Source organism: Suncus etruscus, chromosome 18 (assembly GCF_024139225.1).
Source record: "Suncus etruscus isolate mSunEtr1 chromosome 18, mSunEtr1.pri.cur, whole genome shotgun sequence".
NCBI lineage: Eukaryota > Metazoa > Chordata > Mammalia > Eulipotyphla > Soricidae > Suncus > Suncus etruscus.
The window spans coordinates 61,414,967-61,437,199 of NC_064865.1; the positions used below are offsets into that span (position 1 = coordinate 61,414,967).

General features: G+C 52.6%; 1 protein-coding gene across 1 annotated transcript; it reads left to right on the forward strand.

Moving 5' to 3' along the window:
- Nucleotides 1-2,621: 2,621 nt before the first annotated feature.
- On the forward strand, nucleotides 2,622-21,389 carry BPHL (biphenyl hydrolase like). Its single transcript, XM_049765040.1, has 7 exons — nucleotides 2,622-2,723; nucleotides 7,691-7,794; nucleotides 9,912-10,078; nucleotides 11,360-11,513; nucleotides 13,238-13,369; nucleotides 16,089-16,212; nucleotides 21,134-21,389. Exons 1-7 carry the CDS (start codon nucleotides 2,635-2,637, stop codon nucleotides 21,219-21,221), a joined length of 858 nt encoding a protein of 285 aa, XP_049620997.1. The 5' UTR covers nucleotides 2,622-2,634; the 3' UTR covers nucleotides 21,222-21,389.
- The last annotated feature ends 844 nt before the right edge of the window (nucleotides 21,390-22,233 follow it).

The window sequence follows — 22,233 nt, forward strand, 5'->3', positions numbered from 1 at the left end:
AGGACCAGCTGGAGCCAAAGTGCTTCCTCCCCCTCGTGTCCCTGGGCCTCTGCCCACACGTTCTTCCAAGTGCCAAAGACACGGATGGTCCATGTGAAGAGACAGAAAAATACAAAGCTGCTTTATTGTAGATTTTGCACCGGGAGCTTAGTCCCGGTGGGGGAACATTTGCAGAGACAGTCTGTGCATAGCACCATGGCTTAGACAGAAGCCTGGGCCCCCAGGGCTCTGCTATACTCCCCTGGGCTGGCTGCTGCTTCTGCTGACCCCACTGCGCTAGAGCGAGTCTCTCAGGGATAGGTGGTTCTTCCTCGCAGAACAGTCTCAGTGCCTGTACTGCCACCATGTTCTCTATATGCCTGTGGCGATCATGTTAACAAATGGGAAAGCAAGTCCACGCGGTTCATATTTTAGTGCCTAGTTCCAGAGAAACCCCCTGGAAGTCTTGATTTTGCCATGGAGGTATAGGGTTCTGGATTTAGGAGTCTAGCTCCGGCCACTGCTGCAGTGTCACCGAGTGCCCAGAGCCAAGTACAAGAGGTTGATCAATCTCAGGTGCCTGGTACAGAAATAGTCAATTAATCGCACAACAGATTCGAGGAAAGGTGCTTGCTTGTTTCTAGCTCAGCTTGAGAATCACTTCTGAGAACTCGGGAAACTAAAAGTTTTGTTTTCTATCATTCCCATCATGCCTGATTAAGATCATAGATATGAGTCATTGATAATGCAGGGAGATTTTCACAAAAATTGGTAAGGTAATGAAACGTGGATAAGCACTTAATGACCTGTTTTCAGTTAAATCCTTTTACTCATTTTCTCTGAACAATACTGACCTTGTACAGCTGTTACTAAATGACTTGAGAGAACCTGACTTATTTCTGATGAAGAACTACAGTGCCTCTTGTGTTTCAGATTTGAATATTCTTTGTAAATAGATAAAGAGGTTGCTACCAGTGAAAAAGCAACTGGATGATAAGACTGGCCACTCTAGAAGGCACTTCCATCCATGCCAGAAAGGCAGTGTTCCTTGAATACGGTGCCAGTGCCCCGTTTTTATACCTGGGACTAAGAGAGATCTTTTCAGTGTATAGAAAAAGTTTTCGATGTGTAGTTACGACTGTGGTGGTTGCCTGCGTGCCCGTTGCTGCCAATGGACTTTGTCATGAAAATCTGGTTCCTACATTAAAGGAGTTACACTGTGGATTTTATTTTTTTTTTTTTTTTTTTTTTTTTTTTTGGTTTTTGGGCCACACCCGGTGACGCTCAGGGGTTACTCCTGGCTATGCGCTCAGAAGTCGCTCCTGGCTTGGGGGACCATATGGGACGCCGGGGGATCGAACCACGGTCCGTCTCCTAGGCTAGCGCAGGTAAGGCAGGCACCTTACCTCGAGCGCCACCGCCCGGCCCCTACACTGTGGATTTTAGTCTTCACTTACTTGACTTGGTTAAACTGACTTGTTATAGAAATATTTCAGTTGACTCTGAAATTGTCATTCTCAACATAATAGCCTTCAACTATAGGTGTGTGATTTCTTAGTTAAAACGTTCAGATCTTATTGCAAGAAAAATGAAAAAAAAAAAAAAGTCACTCCTGGTGGTCTCAGAGGGCCTCGTGTCGTGTGCGGGTCAAACTGGGTCTTGGCAGAGTGCGAGCCAGATGTCTTCATCCCTTGCACAACCGTTCTTAACTGTGTACTGAAGGAAACCATCCATGTGGCTGGAGCAATAGTACAGCGTGTGGATCACTGGCCTCGCCCACAGCGGGCCTGGCTTCCGTCCCAGGCACCCCTCGAGTCCCCCACGCCCACCTCCAGAAGGGACCCCAAAGGAAATGAAGCCAAAAAGGAATCCTGACCCGCACGGCCGAAATTCCCACTGCAAGATATCTTCGCCGTTATCTTGGCTGGGTATTTGTGAATCCAAGAACAGTCCCCAGAATGAGAAATTACTTCCCATCCCCTTGTCCCCTTTCGGGGGAAGACCTTGGTAATATTTATCCGCAGCAAGTAATAATCCACACAGACAAGAACGATAGGGTTTAAAAGATCGGGCAAGGAGAGCCAGAGAATCCTCCTGCAGCCAGCAGCTTTTCACAGAAGGACCCCTCACTCCTGTCCCTCAAGCTATTTATTGCCAACTCCACAGCGCCCCACCTGGAAGGGTTAGGTGGGGCAAAAGTCACAGAACAATCCTAAGGAAACACTTTTAAATACAATTCCAAGAATCATCTTATGGAAACTTTTTCATATGCTACACCCACAGTGCTGCTACTTTGCTAAAAAAGGGAGTGACAGGTGGGGATGCAGAGCCAGAGCACAGCGGGGAGGGCGTCTGCCCTGCGACCCTCCAGCCCGGGTTGGACCCCGGCACCCCACACGGTCCCCTGGAGAATGGAGCCGGGCGTCAAAGTCCTAGCCCAGGAGGGAACGGGGAACCCGCCCATCAGGCGATATTCTGCGCATGCGTGCCCGGCCTCGCTCGGCCTTCTTCCCGCGGTCTGCGCACGCGTGCCCGGCCCTGCTTCGACTTCTTCCCGCGGTCTACGCATGCGTGCCCGGCAAGCGGGCGGGGCGGGGCGGGGCGTGGGGAGGGCCCGGCCGTGCCCCGCGCGTGCGCGGGGGCGAGCGAGGAGTGATGTCGGCGCTGGCGCGGGCTGCGAGCGCTCGGCGGCTGCGGCTCCTCCTGGCGAGCGCGAAGCCCGCGACGCTCGCGGCCGCGTGCGGGTAAAGGGGTGACGGGGACCCCGGGGGGCTTTGCGAGCAGGAGGGCCCGCTTGGGGGCCGGGGGCGGGCTCGGCCGAGGCAGGTGCGGGGAGCCCCTAGACAGACACAGTTAGAGGGAGGAGACGCAAGGGAGAAAAGAAAGAGGGAGAGAGGGAGGAAGGAGGGAGGGAGGGAGGGAGGGAGGGAGGGAGGGAGGAAGGAAGGAAGGAAGGAAGGAAGGAAGGAAGGAAGGAAGGAAGGAAGGAAGGAGAAAGAAAGAGAAAAGAAGAGGAAAGGAAGGAAGGAGAAAGAAAGAAGAGGGAAGGAAGGAATGAAAGGAAAAAAGAAAGAAGGAAAGAAATAGGAAATAGAAAGGAAGAAAATGGGAGGGAGAGAGGAAAGAAAGAAGGAGAACAGGAAAGAAGGAAGGAAAGATATGGAGAAACAGAAAGAAAGAGAAAGGAGAAAGGAAGGAAGAGAGAAAGGAAGGAAGGAAAGAAGAAATGGAGAAAGAGAAAGAAGGGAGAAAGGAAGGAAGAGAAAGAAAAAAGAAAAGGAGAGAAAAAGGGCCCGGAGAGATAGCACAGTGGCATTTGCCTTGCAAGCAGCCAATCCAGGACCAGAGGTGGTTGGTTCGAATCCCGGTGTCCCATAGGGTCCCCCGTGCCTGCCAGGAGCTATTTCTGAGCAGACAGCCAGGAGTAACCCCTGGGCAGCGCCGGGTGTGGCCCAAAAACCTAAAAAGAAAGAAAGAAAGAAAGAAAGAAAGAAAGAAAGAAAGAAAGAAAGAAAGAAAGAAAGAAAGAAAGAGAAAAGGAAAGAAAAGGAAGGAAGGAAAGAAAAACAGAAAGGAGGGAAAGAAAGAAATAAAAAGGAAGAAATGAGAAAGAAAAGGAAGGAAAGAAGAAATGGAGAAACAGAAAAAAGAAAAGGAAGGAAAGAAGAAATGGAGAAACAGAAAGAAAAGGAAGGAAAGAAGAAATGGAGAAACAGAAAGAAAGAAAAGGAAGGAAAGAAGAAATGGAGAAACAAAGAAAAGGAAGGAAAGAAGAAATGGAGAAACAGAAAGAAAAGGAAGGAAAGAAGAAATGGAGAAAAGAAAGAAGGAAGGAAGGAAGGAAAGAAAGCAAAAGAAGGGAGAAAGGAAGGAAGAGAAGAAGGAGAGAAAGAAAAAGGAAAGAAAAGGAAGGAAGGAAAGAAGAAATGGAGAAAGAAAAGGAAGAAAAGAGAAAGAAGGGAGAAAGGAAGGAAGAGAAAGAAAAAGGAAAGAGAAAAGGAAGGAAGGAAAAAACAGAAAGAGGAAAGGAACTAGAGAAAGGGAAGGAAGAAGAAAGGAAAGATAGAAAAAAGGAAGAAAAGAAACAGAAAGAGGAAAGAAGAAATGGAGAAAAAGAAATGAAAGAAAGGAAAGAAACAAAAGGGAAGGAAAGAAGAAATGGAGAGAGAAAAGGAAGGAAAGAAACAAAGGAAAAAGAAATAGAGAAAGAAAGAAAAAGAAGGAAGGAAGGAAACAAACAGAACAAAAAGAAAGAAAACGGACAAGTTTGAGGTGAAAAACACCCTTGACCTCCGGCCCACTGACCTGTGCTGCTGACCCAGATTCCGGATTCCACAGGAGGGGACTGGAAAGTGGAGCCAACCAATTTTTTTTTTCCTTTTTAGTTCTTGGGTTACACTCGGTGGCACTCAGGATTTACTCCTGGCTCTGTGCTCAGAAACCAGTCCTGGCAGGCTCGGGGGACCATATGGGATGCCAGGATTCAAGCCACCATCCTGGGTTGGGCACATGCCCGACCACTGTGCTATCTCTTTAGCCTTGTTTATGTTTTCTTTATTCCGTTTCTACACAGGCTGCCTGGGGTCAGTAAGTCCCAGGGACCCAGGAGAAGAGGCAGACACTAGTCCAAGGTTAGAACTTGCCCCGTGGCAACTGGAAGCGTTCCACTTGAGAAATTCCCTTGCAAGAACAAGGAAATGTCTGCACGGCCGTCAAGGTTAACCTGATGGCCTGCTCTGTTCTCAAGTGTCACACTTGTCTGAAGAGATCCTTAGGAAGGCTTTCGGGTTTTGACTCATGTAGGAACAACGGTCAGAGCCCGCAGCTAAGAAGGTGTTGAAAAGGGATAATTGGGGGATAGAGCGAAGGTGTTGAAAAGGGATAATTGGGGGATAGAGCTATAGATAGGATAGCGGGTAGGGTGCTTGGTTCCTGGCACTCCATATGGTGGTCCCCTGAGCCTGCCAGAAGTAAGTTTTGTTTTATTTTACTTTTGGTTTTTCGGTCACACCTGGTGGCACTCTGTGGTTCCTCCTGGCTCTGTGCTCAGAAATCACTCCTGGGAAAGCTCGGGGGACCATATGGGATGCTGGGAATCAAACCCAGGTCTGTCTAGGGTCAGCCACATGCAAGTCAAATACCTTACTGCTGTGTTATCACTCCGGCCCCCCAGAAGTAAGTTTTGAGCAGTGCCCAAAAACCAGAAAAGAAAGAAAGGGGTGTGAGTGTGTGTGTGTGTGTGTGTGTGTGTGTGTGATTTATCCAATTTCCTGTTGGCAAATCAGAGACTGGAATGTTTCCTTGAATATTCTGATATCAGATATCAATCTTCAGCTTAATGGTTGTGGGAAGGTCCCCTCCAGTTTCTCAGAAAGCAGAATTTCTGTGCATTTTGCGCCACTGTTTTGTTCTGGGTCCCTTCCAGCTGTGCTCGGGGCCGGGCTCCTATGACTGATGATGGCCAGGCAAGTTGCCAGGCGGATTGCAGACAACAGACAACGCAAGAGCCCTACCTGGGGTATCCTGTCTCCCCGACCCTTGCACTACTGTTGCATAACTCCATTTGCAAGCAGATAGGATTTACAACCAGGGAAAACATGTCGTGGTACAGGTTAATCCAGATCCAGGCCCCGGTGAGGCTAAAGTTCTCCCCCTGGGCTCTATTTCAGAGCCGCTGCGGTCCCTGAACACAAATAGTCATGTTCAAAACTTGTTGACAAGTGTGAGTTTGAAATTCTGATACCACAGTGCCTGAGCTACTTAAAGAAAAAAGTCCTGGAGTGGTAGCACAGTGGTAGGGCCTTTGCCTGGCACAAGGCTGACCCAGGACAGACACGGGTTTGATCCCCAGAAACCCATATGGTCCCCTAAGCCAGGAGTGATTTCTGAATTCAGAGCCAGGAGTAATCCCTGAGTGCCGCTGGGTGTGCCCCCCCCAAAACAAAATGGGCTGGAGGGGTAGTACAACGGGGTTTGCGTTGCACGCAGCCAATCCAGGATAAACCTTGGTTCGATCTCCCACATCCCATATGGTCCCCCCAGCCAGGAGCAATTTCTGAGCCCATAGTCAGGAGTAGCCCCTGAGCATCACCAGGTGTGGCCCCCCAAAAAAGGGAGGACAGGATGGTAGGGGGGACTGGATGATTGCACAGCAGGGACAGCATTTGCTTTGCATATGGTTGAGCTAGATTTGATCCCCAACATCCTATATGGTTCCCTCGAGCCTGCCAGGAGTAATTTTTTGTTCGTTTTTTTTTTAACCACACCCGGTGATGGTCAGGGGTACTCCTGGCTCTACACTCAGAAATTCCTAGTTTGGGGGACCATATGGGACACCAGGAATCAAATCGAGGTTTGTCCTGGATCAGCCGCGTGCCAGCAAACACCATACCACTGTGCTATCACTCCGGCCCCGTGAAGTAATTTCTGAGTTCATAACTAGGAGTCACCCCTGACTGAGTACTGCCGGGTGTGGCCCCAAAACAAAACAAAAAAGGGAGCCTTTTCTGTGTAGAACTTTTCATGTCTGTGGCCCACAGCTGGTGGCGCTTAGGGCTCACGCCTGTGACTAGGGATCCTTGCATCGGTGTTCCAGGGCCACATGGGGTGATCAGACCTGGACTGGCTGCTTTGCCAAACAGGCACCCTACCCGCTGTGCAAAACAAATCACGATGTGTGAGATCACCCCACCTGCAGTAGCAGTATTAACACCCTTTAACTAGACTGAACTAGAAGTATTAACACTCTATAAACTCTTAACTAGCTTGATGGAAAAACTTTCCTGGATTCAACCTTGATCCCTGCCCACCAGAGCTCTGCTTTCCCCGGGCCCACCACCACTTCTGTGTGGGCCCAGTGCCACAGTTTTGTTTTGTTTTGGGGGGAGGACTCTGGTCAGCCCCCAGAGCACAGAAGGGCCCTGCTCTGGAGTCCCCCAGCTGCCCTGCCCCCTCCTCCTCACTAGCCTCATGAGGGGCCTTATCCCCTGAAGAACTTGACCCAACAGACAGGAAAGACCACGTAGTAAGAGACGGTAGCGTAACAGAATAATAAGCATCAAACAACCAAGCAAGTGCCAGAAGTAAGGATGCGGATACGGGCATGGAAATGAGAGCACTGTGCAAAATATATTTTAAAAATACATCACAAGGCCAGAGCGATATAGCACAGCGGTAGGGCATTTACCTTGTACATGGCCAATCTAGGACCGACCTGGATTCGATCCACAGCATCCCAGATGGTCCCTCGAGCCTGCCTGGAGTGGTTCCTGAGCACAGAGCCACGAGTAACCCCTGAGCACAGCCGGGTGTGGCTCCCAAGAACAAAACAAACAAAAAGCCGAGAGCAGATTCCTCCACAGGGACCTCATCTCTGTGTAGTCCAGACAGGCCACACACTCTCCAGTGATAGTGAAACATGGTTGTGGGGGAAGTCATGGCCAGGCAGGTCAGCAGCACTGGACTGGGGAGGCAGAGCCAGAAGTGGCCAGCAGTGGGGACCCCGAGATGTGGCCTGGGCACCTTTAACCACGTTTACACCCAGACCACTGATATGAGACCAGGTGGCACCACTGGCCTGGGCTCAGCATCACTGGGGACCTGTGAATGTCTCTGTGGACTGTGCCCAACTGGGGTGGGCAGGGTTATTTAGGAAGGGGTCCCCCAAGGCCATCTGGCTGCACTGACTGGGGGCTGGGCTCTTCTCTCACAGCACCTCCATGGCCTCCTCCAAAGTGACCGTGAACGGCGTCCAGCTCCACTACCAGCGCGTGGGCGAGGGTGACCATGCTGTCCTGCTGATGCCCGGGATGCTGGGTGAGCCGGGGCACCTGGGGCCCACCCGAACATGGGGTGTGCAGCATCCTGGGTTGGACCCACATGGGTTCTGCAGAGTCCTCGGAGACGGACAACCCAGCACTCTGAGGCTGAAGCGTGGTGTGTTGCGCTCTTCTCTTCCCTCGGTGCTCGGGAAGAGCTTCCCACTCAGCACGTTCAGGGTTTTTCTTAGTTCCCACCGCTCCCCTGTTGGTCCCCCATGTGGGTGCTGGGCTGGGGGCACCCACCGTTCCTAGCTGAAGGAAAGCACTGGGGGCCGGGCTCGAGAGAGGAAGCGGAGTGGACAGCCAACCCTCCCATGTACCTGGAGTCGGGGGATTCCAGTTGCCAAGACATGGAGGGGCCCAGCACCCCACTGTGGCTGCTCATTGGCTCAGCTGAAGTAAGTTAGAGTGGAGGACGGAGCTGAGGGCCGGAGAGATGGAACCGGATGTAGTGTATTCACCTGAAGTGCTCCCTGCTTGGGTCCCCATCACCACCTACGACTCCCTCCTGCCGTACAACACTGTCAAAGGTCACTCCTGAGCACTGCTGGATGAGTCACCAGGTAGTGGGTCGGGGGGAGCACCCAGCTCATCCAGGTTTGATTTTTGTTTGTTTTTTGGGCTACACTCTGTGACACTCGGGGGTTATTCCTGGCTCTGTGCTCAGAAATCGCTCCTGGCTCTGGGGACACCAGGGATCGAACCGAGGTCCATCCTGCCCTACCGCTGTGCCATCACTCTGGCTTGTTGTTGTTGTTGTTGTTGTTGTTGTTGTTGTTGTTATTATTATTATTATTTGGGGGCCACACCTGGCTGCACTTGGTTATTCCTGATTCTGTGCTCAGATCATTCCTGGCAGGCTCAGGGAACCTGGGATGCTGGGGATCGAACCTAGGTCAGCCACGCACCAGGCAAACTCTCTCCCTGCTATACTATACCACTCCAGCTCCCCAGGCTTGCTTATTGGGCTCCTTCTGTGGTCCCTTGAGCCCTGCCAAGAATGATCCCTAAGTTCTGCCAGGGTGGCCCAGAAACCAAAGAAAGAAACAGGAAGATCAGTCTTGTATATGGAGTTCTGGGGAGGGCCCGGGAGATAGTGCAGTGGTTAGGGCATGTGCCAGGTGTGTATATGACCTGGACTCTTCACTCCAGCATTGCTGGAGCATGTAGGCTCGGGAGGGCCCTGGCACTCCCGGGGTGGCCCTGGTACCCAGCCCCTAGCACTACAGCGCCTGAGCTTCACCATGCCCTGGGGCTGACCTTCCAGCCTACGTGGCCAACGATTGCCAAGGGGGGCCTGAAGTGATAGCATGGGCGGAGGGTGTTTGTCTTGCACACAGCCGACTTGGTTCCCCCTGCACTGCCAAGAGTGATTCCTGAGTGCAGAGTCCAGAGTGACTCCTGAGTGTGACCGGGTTTGGTCTGAAATCAAAAAGAAGCGCCAGTAGGGCCCTCAGGATCCTGAGCACCACTTGGGAATACCCTGCTACCCCAACACACACACCCCAAAAAATAAACACCAATACATTCAGGTCTGCAGAGGTCTCAAGACACAGCCCATTAGGTTCTCAGGAGGATTTGGTATCGGCTCCTTTCCTGGAGCTAAATATTCCCAAGGCCCATTTCTTCCTGAGTTTCTTCTTTTTTTGTTTGTGTGTGTGTTTTCGGTTTTTGGGCCACACTCAGGGGCTACTCAGAAATCGCTCCTGGCTTGGGGGACCATATGGGACACCGGGAGATCAAACTGCAGTTCGTCCTAGGTTATTAAGTGTAAGGCAAATGCCCTATAGCGTGAGCCACTGCTCCAGCCCCCACCCCCCACCCCCCAGTTCTTTTTCAAGGAAATAGGAAAAGTGATGCAGGATTCTGGGAATGCGGGCCCTGTCCTCACGGGAGCCTCGAGGGGTTGATGGGGAGCAAGTCTGATGGATCCTAGGATCCCTGGATCCTGCTGCCCCCAGAACCCCTAACCCCTGTGGAATCTGGTGTCTCCTTTGAGTGATGGAAAAGTGGGTCCCTTTGTTTCGAATGTGATGGATCCTGTTTGCTCTGTAACTGGCTATTTTTGGTGCAAACATCCCCTAGAGGGTGACAAAGTGATTTTTCTTCCAGGGTGTGGACAGACAGACTTCATGCCTCAGATCCAGAAATTGAATAGGAAGCTTTTCACCGTGGTGGCCTGGGACCCTCGGGGCTACGGCCACTCCAGGCCCCCCGACCGAGACTTCCCACCAGACTTTTTTGAAAGGGATGCAAAGGACGCCATTGATCTGATGAAGGTGACCTGAGCTCTGGGGGCAGTCTGGGGGAGGGAGGAGGAGGAGGGCTCTGGGGCAGGAGAGCCGGTCCCACCTTGGCCTTGTTTTGCTTACTGTTTGGTGTTGTTATTGTTTTGGTTTTGGGGCCACACCTGGCCTTGCTCAGGGGTTACTCCTGGCTCTGCGCTCAGAAATCGCTCCTGGCAGGCTAAGGGGACCATATAGGATGCCGGGATTCGAACCACCAGCCTTCTGCATGCAAGGCAAACGCCCTGCCTCCATGCTATCTCTCTGGCCCTATGCTGTTTATTTTTGCTTTGATTCTTCTTCCTACAAGGGAGATTAATACCTTTTAATTCCAGTGGCAAACAGGAGAGTTCCCGCAGGCATGAAGAGAGAAAAGTAGTGACCCCGAGAGATAGATAATCCAGCAGTTTAAGTGTTTCTTTGCCTTGTACCCAGCCGCCCAGGTTCGATCCCCAGCACCTCCTAGGGTCCCCGGAGAACCACCAGTAGTGATCCCTAGTCACACACACACACAGAGCCAGGAGTCCGTCAGTCATAAGCACTGCCAGGTGTGACCCATAAAAACCAAGAATGAGGGGGAGAGAAGCAGAAGCATCCAGGTCGAACTGCCACAGCTGTTTCGAGATGCTGCTGCTGAGACTTGGTGATCCCCACAGGTCCTTTCCCAGCCCTCCCTCCCTCCCTCCCTCCCTCCCTCCCTCCTTCCCTCCCTCCTTCCCTCCCTCCCTTCCTTCCTTCCTTCCTTCCTTCCTTCCTTCCTTCCTTCTTCCTTCCTTCCTTCCTTCCTTCCTTCCTTCCTTCCTTCCTTCCTTCCTTCCATTTGTCAACAAGTTACTTTCCTGTCAGAATTTTGTGTTTATTTGAGGCAACATCCTTCTTAACTCTCCGTAGGAAATGCTCTCAATTTTTATGTTTTTTTGGGGGGTGAGAGTGATGGGGGGCACACCTGGTGGTGCTCAGGGCTGACTCCTGTCTCTGTGCTCTGGGATCACTCCAGCCCACCAGAAGTGCTTTCGTAGTCCAGACCCTGGGCATTGCCAGATGTGGGTCCCCCCAAATCAAAACCAAAACCAAAACCAAATCAACTGAATCAAAAGCCCCACTAGCCTCTTGCAGTGCTGATGGTGAAGGGCTGGTTCTCTTCCCCACAGAGCTGGGTGGGGTGTTTCTGTGACCACCCTCAAGAGAGTGCTGGCTCTTGGGGTACCCTTAGCTCTGCCCAGCTCTGTGTAGGTGCCAGGAGCCATCACCGGGTCTGTACCCGCATCTCTCCAGGCGCTGAACTTCCAGAAGGCCTCCCTGCTGGGCTGGAGCGACGGAGGCATCACAGCCCTCATCGCCGCCGCCAGGTTCCCCTCTTTCATCCACAAGATGGTCATCTGGGGAGCCAACGCCTACGTGACCCAGGAGGACATCCAGCTCTATCAGGGTAGGCACCTCTGCTCTGCAGCTCCCTGTCCTCCCTGTCCCTCTCCTCCCTCCAGCCCCCCATTCCCTTGTCCGAGCTTGATCCCAGAGCTAGTTCCCAGCTCTCAGCAAGCACCAGCCCCTCGCTTCTAGCTCTCTGTCCAAAAGCAACTCAGCAGTTGCCACACGGGAGTTGGGGAGAGGCCCTGAGGCCCCTGATGACCCAGAGGGGGTCCCCCACCTGCAGTGCCCCCACACCCTCCTTTCTGACTAGGGTTGAGGGGACTCCGGATGCAAGTTTGGATCAAAGGGACCTTCAGTGTCTTATTTGTTTGTTTGTTTGGTTGGTTTGGGGGTCACTCCCTGTGCACTCAGGGTTTACTCCTGGCTCTGTGCTCAGAAATCACTCCTGGCAGGCTCAGAGGACCATATGGGATGTTGGAGATCAAACCCAGGTCCATCCTGGGTTGCCCACATGCAATGCAAATGCCCTATCTTCAATGTCTTAAGTTTGTTCTTCAGTTTGGAGGGTTTTAGGGCATGAGACAAGGCCCCAGCTACAACCTCTGGGCCAGATACCTGTACCCCCATTTCAGTTAGCCCTGCACCCCATGCCAGGCAGCAAATGGGCCAAATAGTCGGGTGAAGTGGAAACCTCATGCCCCAGTCCAAAAGGATTGGGGAAACACGAGTCTAGAAGCAAACACCAACATAGGAAATAATCCATACGGATTGAAGAGAAGAAGCAGGTTCTAGAAAGTTCCACCACAAGCCTTCTGCTCACTAACAAGAGATACCAGCAGGCAGAGAGACTCGTTGTGGAAATTAAACTACAAGCCGATTCTCCTGAGACCCAAGGCCCCCATTGGGAAGAGAAAGACCACCTCCATGGGTAGAAACGTGGAGGGCTAAGGGACCAAGCCAGAGGTCCTTCCAGTCCATGAGGGACAAGCACCATCAAGCAAGAATTATCAGGGCTAGCACAGCGGTAGGGCATTTGCCTTGCACACAACTGACCTGGGTTCAATTCTCAGCATTCCACATGGTCCACTGAGCCAGGAGCAATTTCTGAGTGCATTGCCAGTAGGAACCCCTGAGTGTCACTGAGTGTGACCCAAAGAAATGGGGGGGGGGTGGCTGGAGAGATAGCATGGAGGTAAGGTGTTTGCCTTTCATGCAGAAGAACAGTGGCTCAAATCCCGGCATCCCATATGGTCCCCTGTGCCTGCCAGGGCCGATTTCTGAGCCTAGAGCCAGGAGTAACCCCTGAGCGCTGCCGAGTGTGACCCAAAAAACAAAACAAAAAAAGGAAGGAAGGAAGGAAGGAAGGAAGGAAGGAAGGAAGGAAGGAAGGAAGGAAGGAAGGAAGGAAGGAAGGAGAAGAGAGAGAGAGAATTATCGTAAATAGACAGTTACTCCAACAGTTGGGGTTGCGGTCTTCGATTGAGATCCCCCCTGCCAGCCTATAAGTTGGTGTTTACTAAGTGCCACGTCGTGATTTCCTGGCATACGGGTATTCCTCCCTCACCCATCTCTTGTGATTCACGATGATTAGTTTTTCATTCTGTTTCTGTTGGGGGCCACACTCGGTGGTGCTCAGGGGTTCCTCCTGACTCTGAGCTTAGGAATCTCTCCCGGTGGCCTCTGGGGACCCATTGGGATGCCAGAAATCGAACCCGGATCAGGAGCTTGCGAGGCAAATGAGTGGGAGACTCTGCTCAACTCTACCCCCCACCCCCTTTCCAGGCATCCGGGACGTTTCCAGGTGGAGCGAGAAGACACGGAAGCCTCTAGAAGACCTCTATGGCCGGGAGTACCTCGCCAGTACCTGCGAGAAGTGGGTGGACGGGATAGGACAGTTCCAGCATCTTCCTGACGGTAGGTTCTAGAACATCTCCTGGTCCCTTGGCTGCATGCAGGGGTGCTGGACTGACCCCCAGGATGGCTCAGTCAGCACCAGGACTCTGCCTGCACCCGTCACTGGGGGTCCCTCCCAAGCTCTCCGTTGTCCTGTCTTACCCTTCCACCCCTCCCTCCATGTTTGGAGGGGCCCTCATTCTCCAGGGACACAGCCCAGTTCTGGCTCTGCCTGCTTTTGCCTGTCCCCCTCCCCCTTCTTCCTGCTGGAACAGAGATGGGGTGTCTCTGCCTCCTGCCTCTAGCCTCACCAGCAGCAGGTGTGAAGATGGGGTTCACTTCTGCGCCCCTTCAGAATTCAGCCATGAGACTTCGGGATATGGCACTGGTCTCATCACCTTTTGTTTGTTTGTTTTTGGGCCACATCCAGGAGCACTCGGTGGTTGTTACTCCTGGCTCTGGGCTCAGAAATCGCTCCTGGTAGGCTCTGGGGACCATATGGGATGCCGGGATTCAAACCAGATCAGTCCTAGGTTGGCTGCGTGCAAGGCAAACGCCCTACCGCTGTCTTATCTCTCTGACCCCTGATCTCATCGTCATCTTTTTTTTTGGGGGGGGGGGCGTTGGTTTTTGGGTCACAGCCAGCAGCACTCAAGGGTTACTCCTGGCTCAAATCTCAGAAATCACTCCTGGCAGGCTCGGGGGACCATATGGGATGCCGGGATTCGAACCACCAACCTTCTGCATGAAAGGCAAACACCCCACCTCCTGCTAGCTCTCTGGCCCCTTGTCTCATCTTGACCCTAAACCACAAACTGCATTTCCAGAAACCGAGAATCACCTTCCCTGAGGGAAATTCCAATGTTTTGTTTTGTTTTTATTTGATTTGTTTTTGGGCCACACCCAGCTGTGAATCCGGAGTCACTCCTGGCAGGTTCAGGGGGCCACATGGGCTTCCAGGGTTAGCGTGTGGAGTTCGAGCATCCTACTTGCACTACTGTATTTCTCTGGCTCCTCAAACCTAATTTTCTGCAGCAGGTTACATATGTTTTTATATATGTGTGTATATGTACATGTGTGTATAAATATGATGTGTGTTGCAAAGTATATGCGTGTGTGTGCCATGTGTTACATATACATGATACGTGTTATCTATGTGCCTATACGCACATGTATCTTCCTCTCTCTCTAACAACCTTGGAGCTCATTCAGTCAGTTCCAGCCATGTTTGTGTGGGAAGGACCCATTTGTTCTCTGAGATCATGCTTCCCACATTCTGAGTCAGCAGTCAGACTTTCACTGGGAAATGGAACTATTTTGGCTGAAGTTCAAAACAGCAAACATATCCTGTCCTTCAGACTCAGTTTCCACAGAGGAACCAGCCCTCGGACGCCTTCCCTCAGCCCCGGGAGCGAGAGGAGCTACAGAGCTGGTCTGAGCCGGTTCCTTGAGGAAGTGTCACTGCCGTGTGCTGGCTTTTTTCTCTTTTGGTTTTAGGGTCATACCTGGCAATGCTCAGCGGGTCCTCCTGGCTCTGTGCTTAGAAATCACTCCTGGCCTGCCAGGAGCTATTTCTGAGCAGATAGCCAGGAGTAGCCCCTGAGCACTACCAGGTGTGGAGGTGTGGCCCCAAAAAACCAAAAAGAAAAAAACAGAAATCACTCCTGGAAGTGCTCAGGGGACTGACCCTATGGGATGCCAGGGATCGAAGCCAGGTGGACCCTGTGCAGAGCAAACGCCCTCCTCACAGTGCTAAGGCTCTGACCCCCTTCCTTCCACACTGTCTGGAGAAGTGGCAGAAGGGGAACAAGATTTAGGCGGAGACACAGCTTTTTCTCTCAGTGGAAACTCTGGTCAGGGGGATGGGAAGTATCACCCTGGGAAGACACGGCTGGCAGAGGACTGAGGTCCCCAAGGATCCAATTTTCCTCTAAAGGGGTCCCAGCACCGCCCCACTGCCTGCCCCTGAGCAGGGCTAGGTCCCAAGACCTAGACACCCCTGGGTCAGAGTGATAACACCGAAGTAAGGTGTTTTGCCTTGCGCTTGGCTGACCTGGAATGGACCCAGGTTTGATCCCCGGCATCCTCTGTGGTCCCAAGCCTGCCAGAAGCTATTTCTGAGTGTAGGGCCAGAGCCAGGAGTAATCCCTAAACACCCAAAAACTAAAAAAAAAAACTAGACATCCCACAGAAGCCGGCCCTGGTGTGAACCTGACAGGCATCGTGGGGTGTGAAATGTGCATTAGATAGAGCATGTGAAAGGTGTGTGTGACCCCCCCGCACACTTGATGCCACCTGGGGTGACTGCAAAAGCCCTCAGGAAAGAACAGGCAGGGCCTAGGATATTCCCGGGAGGTCACAGCAGTGGGGGGAACACGGTGTGAGACGGGGTAGGACCTCAGGGTGTGGGGTGCAGGAAGGAAGTGGTGGGAAGGGATGGGCCTGGGAGAGGTGAGCAGAGCTGCTCTGCCGGGGCCAGACTGAGGGTGCAAAGGGAGAGTGCAGAGTTAAGGAGCTTCCCTGGCATGCGACAGCCCCTGATTCCATCCAGTGCCACATAGGGGCCCCTAAACCCCACCAGTATAACCCCCAAACACCCCACACCCAGCAGAAACAGAAAAAGAGCCAGAGGCCCGAATACTCTCTCCCCTATTTTCATGAGGACCCTCCCACTTCCCACAGACAGCTATCCGCACTCGAAGGTGCTCCCACCTGAGTGCTCCTGCTGCTCATATTTCAGGGAACATCTGCCGCCACCTGCTGTCCCTGGTGCAGTGCCCAACGCTGATCGTGCACGGCGAGAAGGACCCCCTGGTCCCGCGCTTCCACGCCGACTTCATCCACAAGCACGTGGCTGGTTCCCGGTAAGGGCGTCTGGGGTTCCGGGTCTGTGATGTGTTGCACACATTTGGGGTACCCCCAGGGGACTTTGAATGCAAAGACACCGAGAGCATGAGGTGCCCTCACAGAGGCGAACTACACGATGTTGGGCCCAGCTCACTGGGACATGTGTTCACTAGGGATTTATTTATTGTTCATTTGTGGGGAAGGGCATGATCTGGGCCAGACCCCTGCAGCTCAGGGCTCTGTGCTCAGGCAGACTCGGAAGACCATTGGGGTGCTGGGGATCAAACCTGGGTCGGCCGTGTGCAAGGCAAACATCCTACCAGTTATTCTATCTGTCCTATCTCTCCGGCCCCACATTGGGGTTTTTGTTTTGTGGGGGTTTTGTTGGTTTTTTTTGAGTGGCTGGGGCTACACGATTTTTTCTTCAGGGGTCACCTCTGGCTTTGTGCTCAGGAATCACTTCAGACCATGCTCGGGGACCATACGGGGTTCTGGGAATAGAACCTGGGTTAGCAACATGCAAGTCAAATGCCCTTCCGCCTCAGCCGTCCACGCTTTCCTTTCATTTTTTTTTTAGTCTATATTTTTTTTAATTATCTTTATTTAAACACTGTGATTACAAATATAATTGTAGTTGTATGATTACAATCATGTAAAGAGCACCCCCCTTCACCAGTGCAGGATTCCCACCACCAATTTCCCAGATCTACCTACTCCCCACCCACCCTCACCTGTACTCGAGACAGGCTTTCTTTTTCCCTCATTCATTCACATTGTTGTGATAGTTTTCAGTGTAGTTATTTCTCTAACTGCACTTATCATTCTATGTGGTGAGCTTCATGTCATTAGCTGCACCTACATGGGAGGAAGTAAGGCTTTCCTTTAACTTTTAACTGCAGGTTCCTAGATGAAACGCGGCTGGCCTGGCTCCTGGTCTGCCACTCTCAAATGTGCCAGGTTTCTGCGGGAGTTTCGGTCAGGGTGGCACGCTGCCCGCCAGTAGTGTCAGTGCCAGTCTTCGAAGAGTTTCCATATAGGAATTCAGCCCCGATCCGGGACAGCGAGCAGGAGGGCATTGTTTTAAGTTCAGGTGCCAGGTCAGCTGACTGGCTCATGAAGGAGCATTTTCATGGGACTTTGGGGGGTGGGGGTGTTGGGTCACACTCAGCGTCACTCAGGGGTTCCTCCTGGCTCTGCATTCAGAAATTGCTTCTGGCAGGCTCAGGGGACAATGTGGGATGCCAGGAATTGAACCCCAGACCATCCTGGGTCAGCTGTGTGCAAGGCAAACGCCCTACCACTGTGCTCTCTCTCTCTCGCCCCAACATTCTTGGGTGTGGATGAGTGTCAGCCACCCACGAGGAGCCCCGACAGCCGACTGGCGGGTGACACCTGTGACATTGTCTAGAGGGACCTTCATGGGGCACAGAGTCTACCCTCATCCCTGTTTGGGGTGTGTGGGATGTCAGGCTGCACCAAGCAGGCGTATTGCTCGTCGAAGACACAAAGTCTCGAAAGAAAAAACACACACCAAAAAAAAAAAAAAAAAGGCGCAAAGTCTCAGGGCTGGAGACTGGTGAGGAGGGCACTTGCCTTGCACGGGGCAGAAGCAGGGTTCAGTCTCGGAAGCTCATGTGGCCTCCCCATCATCACCAGGAGAGATCCCTGAGGCAGTCAAAAGTCATCCCTGAGGGGCCGGAGCAATAGCACAGCGTTAGGGCGTTGGCCTTATATGCAGCCGACCCAGGACCTGGGTTCGATCCCCGGTGTCCCATATGGTCCCCCGAGCCAGGTGCAGTTTCTGAGCCCATAGTCAGGAGTAACTCCTGAGTGTCACTGGTGTGGCCCCCAAAAATAAAGGAGTTGTCCCTGAGCAGTGCCAGAAGTGATTCCTGAGTGGAGAGCCCGGAGCGATCTCTGAGCACCACCAGGCGTGATCCCTGAGCGCAGAGCCAAGAGGAAGTCCTGAGCACCTCCAGGAAGTTTGTTCCTCTCTTGGAGTTTCTGGACCACACCCCAAAGGTGCTCCAGACTTGTGGATCTGGGAGTGGGAGACTGTCTGCTGAAAGACAAAGGCCTACCTGCCCTGCTCTCTCTCCTGTCCCAGAATGGGGCCTTTCTTAAGCTAAGACTCTGAGCCCAGAGATGATAGAAGGTAAAAGATGCTTCCCAGAAGCAGGAAGTCCATCTCCCTTGGACATGAGGACCTGGAGGAGGCCAGTCCAGAAGTGGAAATCCAAGGCCCCACCCTGAGAAGGGCGGACCCCACCATAAAGGAGAAGCTACTGAGGATCTATGGGGTTATGGGGCCCAGAGCTTGTATGGGGGTGGGGGTGGGGGAGGGGGAGGGGCATGTAAATGAGGCTGGTAAGACCAGATCCCAAAACGTAGAAGTCACTGGTGAGGCTGGATCTCAGGTGAATAGAAAACTCACAAAGGGGACTGGGGCGGTGGTGCAGGGCATTTGCTTTGCACGCAGCTGACCCGGGATGGACCACGGTTCGATCCCCCACATCCCATATGGTCCCCCAAGCCAGGAGCAATTTCTGAGCACATAGTCAGGAGTAACCCCTGAGCGTCACCAGGTGTGGCCCAATAACCAAAAAAGAAAAAAAAAAAGAAGCATCCACCAGCCATTGTAGGGAGAGTAACTCAGTTAATTGTAGGTGGGAAAGGAATATTTATATTAGGTTAGAGTAGGGTGTGGACTTTGTCAGCCCATCAGGCAGGATGGAGAGGGGATTAGGACAGGGTGTCCTTTCTTTGTTTAGGGAAAACAGGGTAAAGGGATTAGGGAAAGCAGGGTGTGTGCTTTGGGTGTTAAAACAGGGTATGTGCTTGAGGTGAGGGCAGGCTCGTGTCCCTCCCACTCAGACACTGGGGGAATCCCCGGATGCTGTCAGCAGTGACACCTAGGAATCTCTGGGTGTGACCCAAAAACTGAAAAATCAGAATCTGTGGGCCTGTGAGACCATCTCCAGTGTGCGGTGCTTTCATGAGCATCAGCAGAGGGAGTTTGTCTTTTCCCATCCCAGATTTGTTCTTTGTTTGGGGCTACACCCAGCTGTGCTCAGGCATCGCCCCTGGAGGACTGAGGACCCTTATGAGCTGCTCTGGATCCAACCTGTCTGGCGCTTGCCAACTCTAGAAAGAGAAGAAAAGAAAAAAAAAAATTTTGACGGATTGTATTAAAGCGCCTTGTGAGGGCCGGAGCAATAGCGTTTGCCTTGCATGCAACCAACCCGGGACAGACCTGGGTTTGATCCCCAGCATCCACTATGGTCCCCTGATTCTGCCAGCAACGATTTCTGAGCAAAGAGCCAGGAGGAACCCTTGAATGCTGCTGGGTGTGGCCCAAAACCACCAAAATAAGTAAATAATTTTTAAAAATTAGGAATGGTAGCACAGCCGACCTTAGTCTATCTCCAGCATCCCATAGGGTCACCCGAGCACCATCAGGAGTAACCCTTAAAACCCTGAGCACGTCTGGGTGTGGCCCAAAAAACAGAAAATAAATAAGTAAAGAAGGTTGGGGCCAGAGTGACAGCACAGCGGAAGGCCGTTTGCCTTGCACACGGACAACCTGGGACTGACCCAGGTTTGACCTTTGGCATCTTATATGGTCCCCGAAGCCTGCCAGGAGTGATTTCTGAGCACCCCTGGTGTAACCCAAAAACAAAAACAGTGACAAATCCAAGTCCTATCCCCAGCAACCCTCTGAGTCCTGAGCACAGAGAAAAGATGAGCACAGAGCCAGGAGAGATCACTGAGCACAGCCAGGAATGATTCCTGCGCAGAGACGAGAGTAAACCCTGTGCACAGCCAGAAGTGAGTCCTGAGCACAGAGCTGGAACAGCAAACTCAAAGGTTCATGTGTTTGCCTGGCATGGCCGCTGGCCCGAGGAAGCTGTGAGCAGTTGGGCCAGACCCTGGCGAGAGGAAGGAGCCACCTTCACCCGTGTGATGGCTGCGAGCAGAGATGTCTGGGAGCCAGCCTGGTCCTCATGGACACGAGCTGCCCTGTCTGGCAGCCTGGCTCCAGGCTCTAGGTCCAGCCTCTGCAGGCCCAGGGACCCAGGACACGGGACATTCTCCTGGTCCTGCCCTATTCAGGGTCTCTGGACGTACTTTTTTTAGGCTTCTTGGGCTATACCCAGCAATGCTCAGGGGATCCTACAGGCAGGGGGACTCATGGGTCTTTTGGCAGTCTCAGAGGACCTTATGGATGCCTGCGATCAAACCTGGGTCCACTGCATGCAAGGTAAACGCCTTCCCCACTATGCTGTCGCTCTAGCCCCCACTCTCCTTTCACCCTCTTAAAATCCGATTTATTGGGACTAGAGCAATAGCACAGCAGTGAGTTGTTTACTTTGCCAACACAGGATGGACCTGATTTGATCCCTGGCATCCCATATGGTCCCCCAACCCTGCTAGGAGCGACGTATGAGCACAGAACCAGGAGTAACCCAAGTGCCACCGGTTGTGACCCCCTCCCCACAAATCCGATTTATTCAAAAGAACTGACCAGAGTGCCCGCTTCTGGTGCCTCTCCCCCAACCCGGCTGGCACCTTCCCTACTTCAGTCCCTCAGCGTGAAGTTGCTCAGGCCGTGGTTCTGAGGCCTCCGGGCCACCCCTCCTCATGCTGGGTTGCATGTTGCGGTGCCTGGGACTGAACTTGGGGCTCCACATGTGTGTAAGTGAGGCCTGTGGCCCCTGCCCTTTGGAGTTCTTAAGGGTGTCCAACCAAGTCTTCTTTTGTTTTGGGGCACAGCCAGTGGTGTGGGTTACTCCTGGCTCTGCACTTGGGAATCTATCCTGGCAGGCTCCTCTGCCCCCAACCAGCCAGTCTTCCTCTCATTTGGGCTTTGTCTGTTTGGCCACTTGTCGTGAGGCTGTTTCCTGAACCCACCTGAAATTGATATTTCCCTCCTCTCAGGTTGCACCTGATCCCAGAAGGCAAGCACAACCTGCACTTACGGTTTGCTGACGAATTCAACAAACTCGTCGAAGACTTCCTGCAATGAAAGGGTCCGAGCAAAGCCAGTGGCAGCGGCGGCAGGATTCCTCGAGCCGCCCCGGCCCACCCCTCACTGCCTGAATCAAGGTTTGAGTCCTCAATCATAGTTGTCAAAAGCAAAGGGGGGGGGGCAGAGCAATGGTCCAGTGGAGCTGGAAGCTTGCCTCGAACGTGACCAACCTGGTCCCATACCCGGCGTCCCGTCTGCTTCTGTGAAATTGCCAGGAATGATTCCTGTAACCCCCACACCCAAAATTTTATTTTTAAAGAAAATGAAAAAAAAATGAAAACCCATCAGTTGTGAGTTTCAATCCTTGTCATCATAAATTCCTCCCAAGGTTTGGTTTCCAGAGAGAAGATATCTTGCCAGCATTTTGGGAGCAGTGGGACTGGTGAGGGCTCAGGGATAGAGAAATGGGGGGCCGAAGCCATAGCACAGCGAGGACGGTGTTTGCCTTGCATGCTGCCAACCCAGGTTCAATCCCCGGTATCCCATAGGGCCACCCAAGCCTGCCAGGAATAATTTCTTTTGTCTTATTTTGTTTTGTTTTTTTGGGGGGCCACACCCGTTTGATGCTCAGGGGTTACTCCTGGCTATGCGCTCAGAAATCGCCCCTGGCTTGGGGGGACCATATGGGACGCCGGGGGATCGAACCGCGGTCCTTCCTTGGCTAGCGCTTGCAAGGCAGACACCTTACCTCTAGTGCCACCTCACCGGCCCCAGGAATAATTTCTAAGTGCAAAGCCAGGCGTTACCCTTAAGCCATGGAGGGGCCGGGAAGGTGGCGCTAGAGGTAAGGTGTCTGCCTTACAAGCGCTAGCGTAGGATGGGCCACGGTTCGATCCCCCGGCGTCCCATATGGTCTCCCCAAGCCAGGGGCGATTTCTGAGCTCATAGCCAGGAGTAACCCCTGAGCGTCAAATGGGTGTGGCCCAAAAACAAAAAAAAAAAAAAAGAGCAGCCATGGGGCTGGCATGATAGCATTGGCCTTACATGTGGCCAACCCAGGATGTACCTG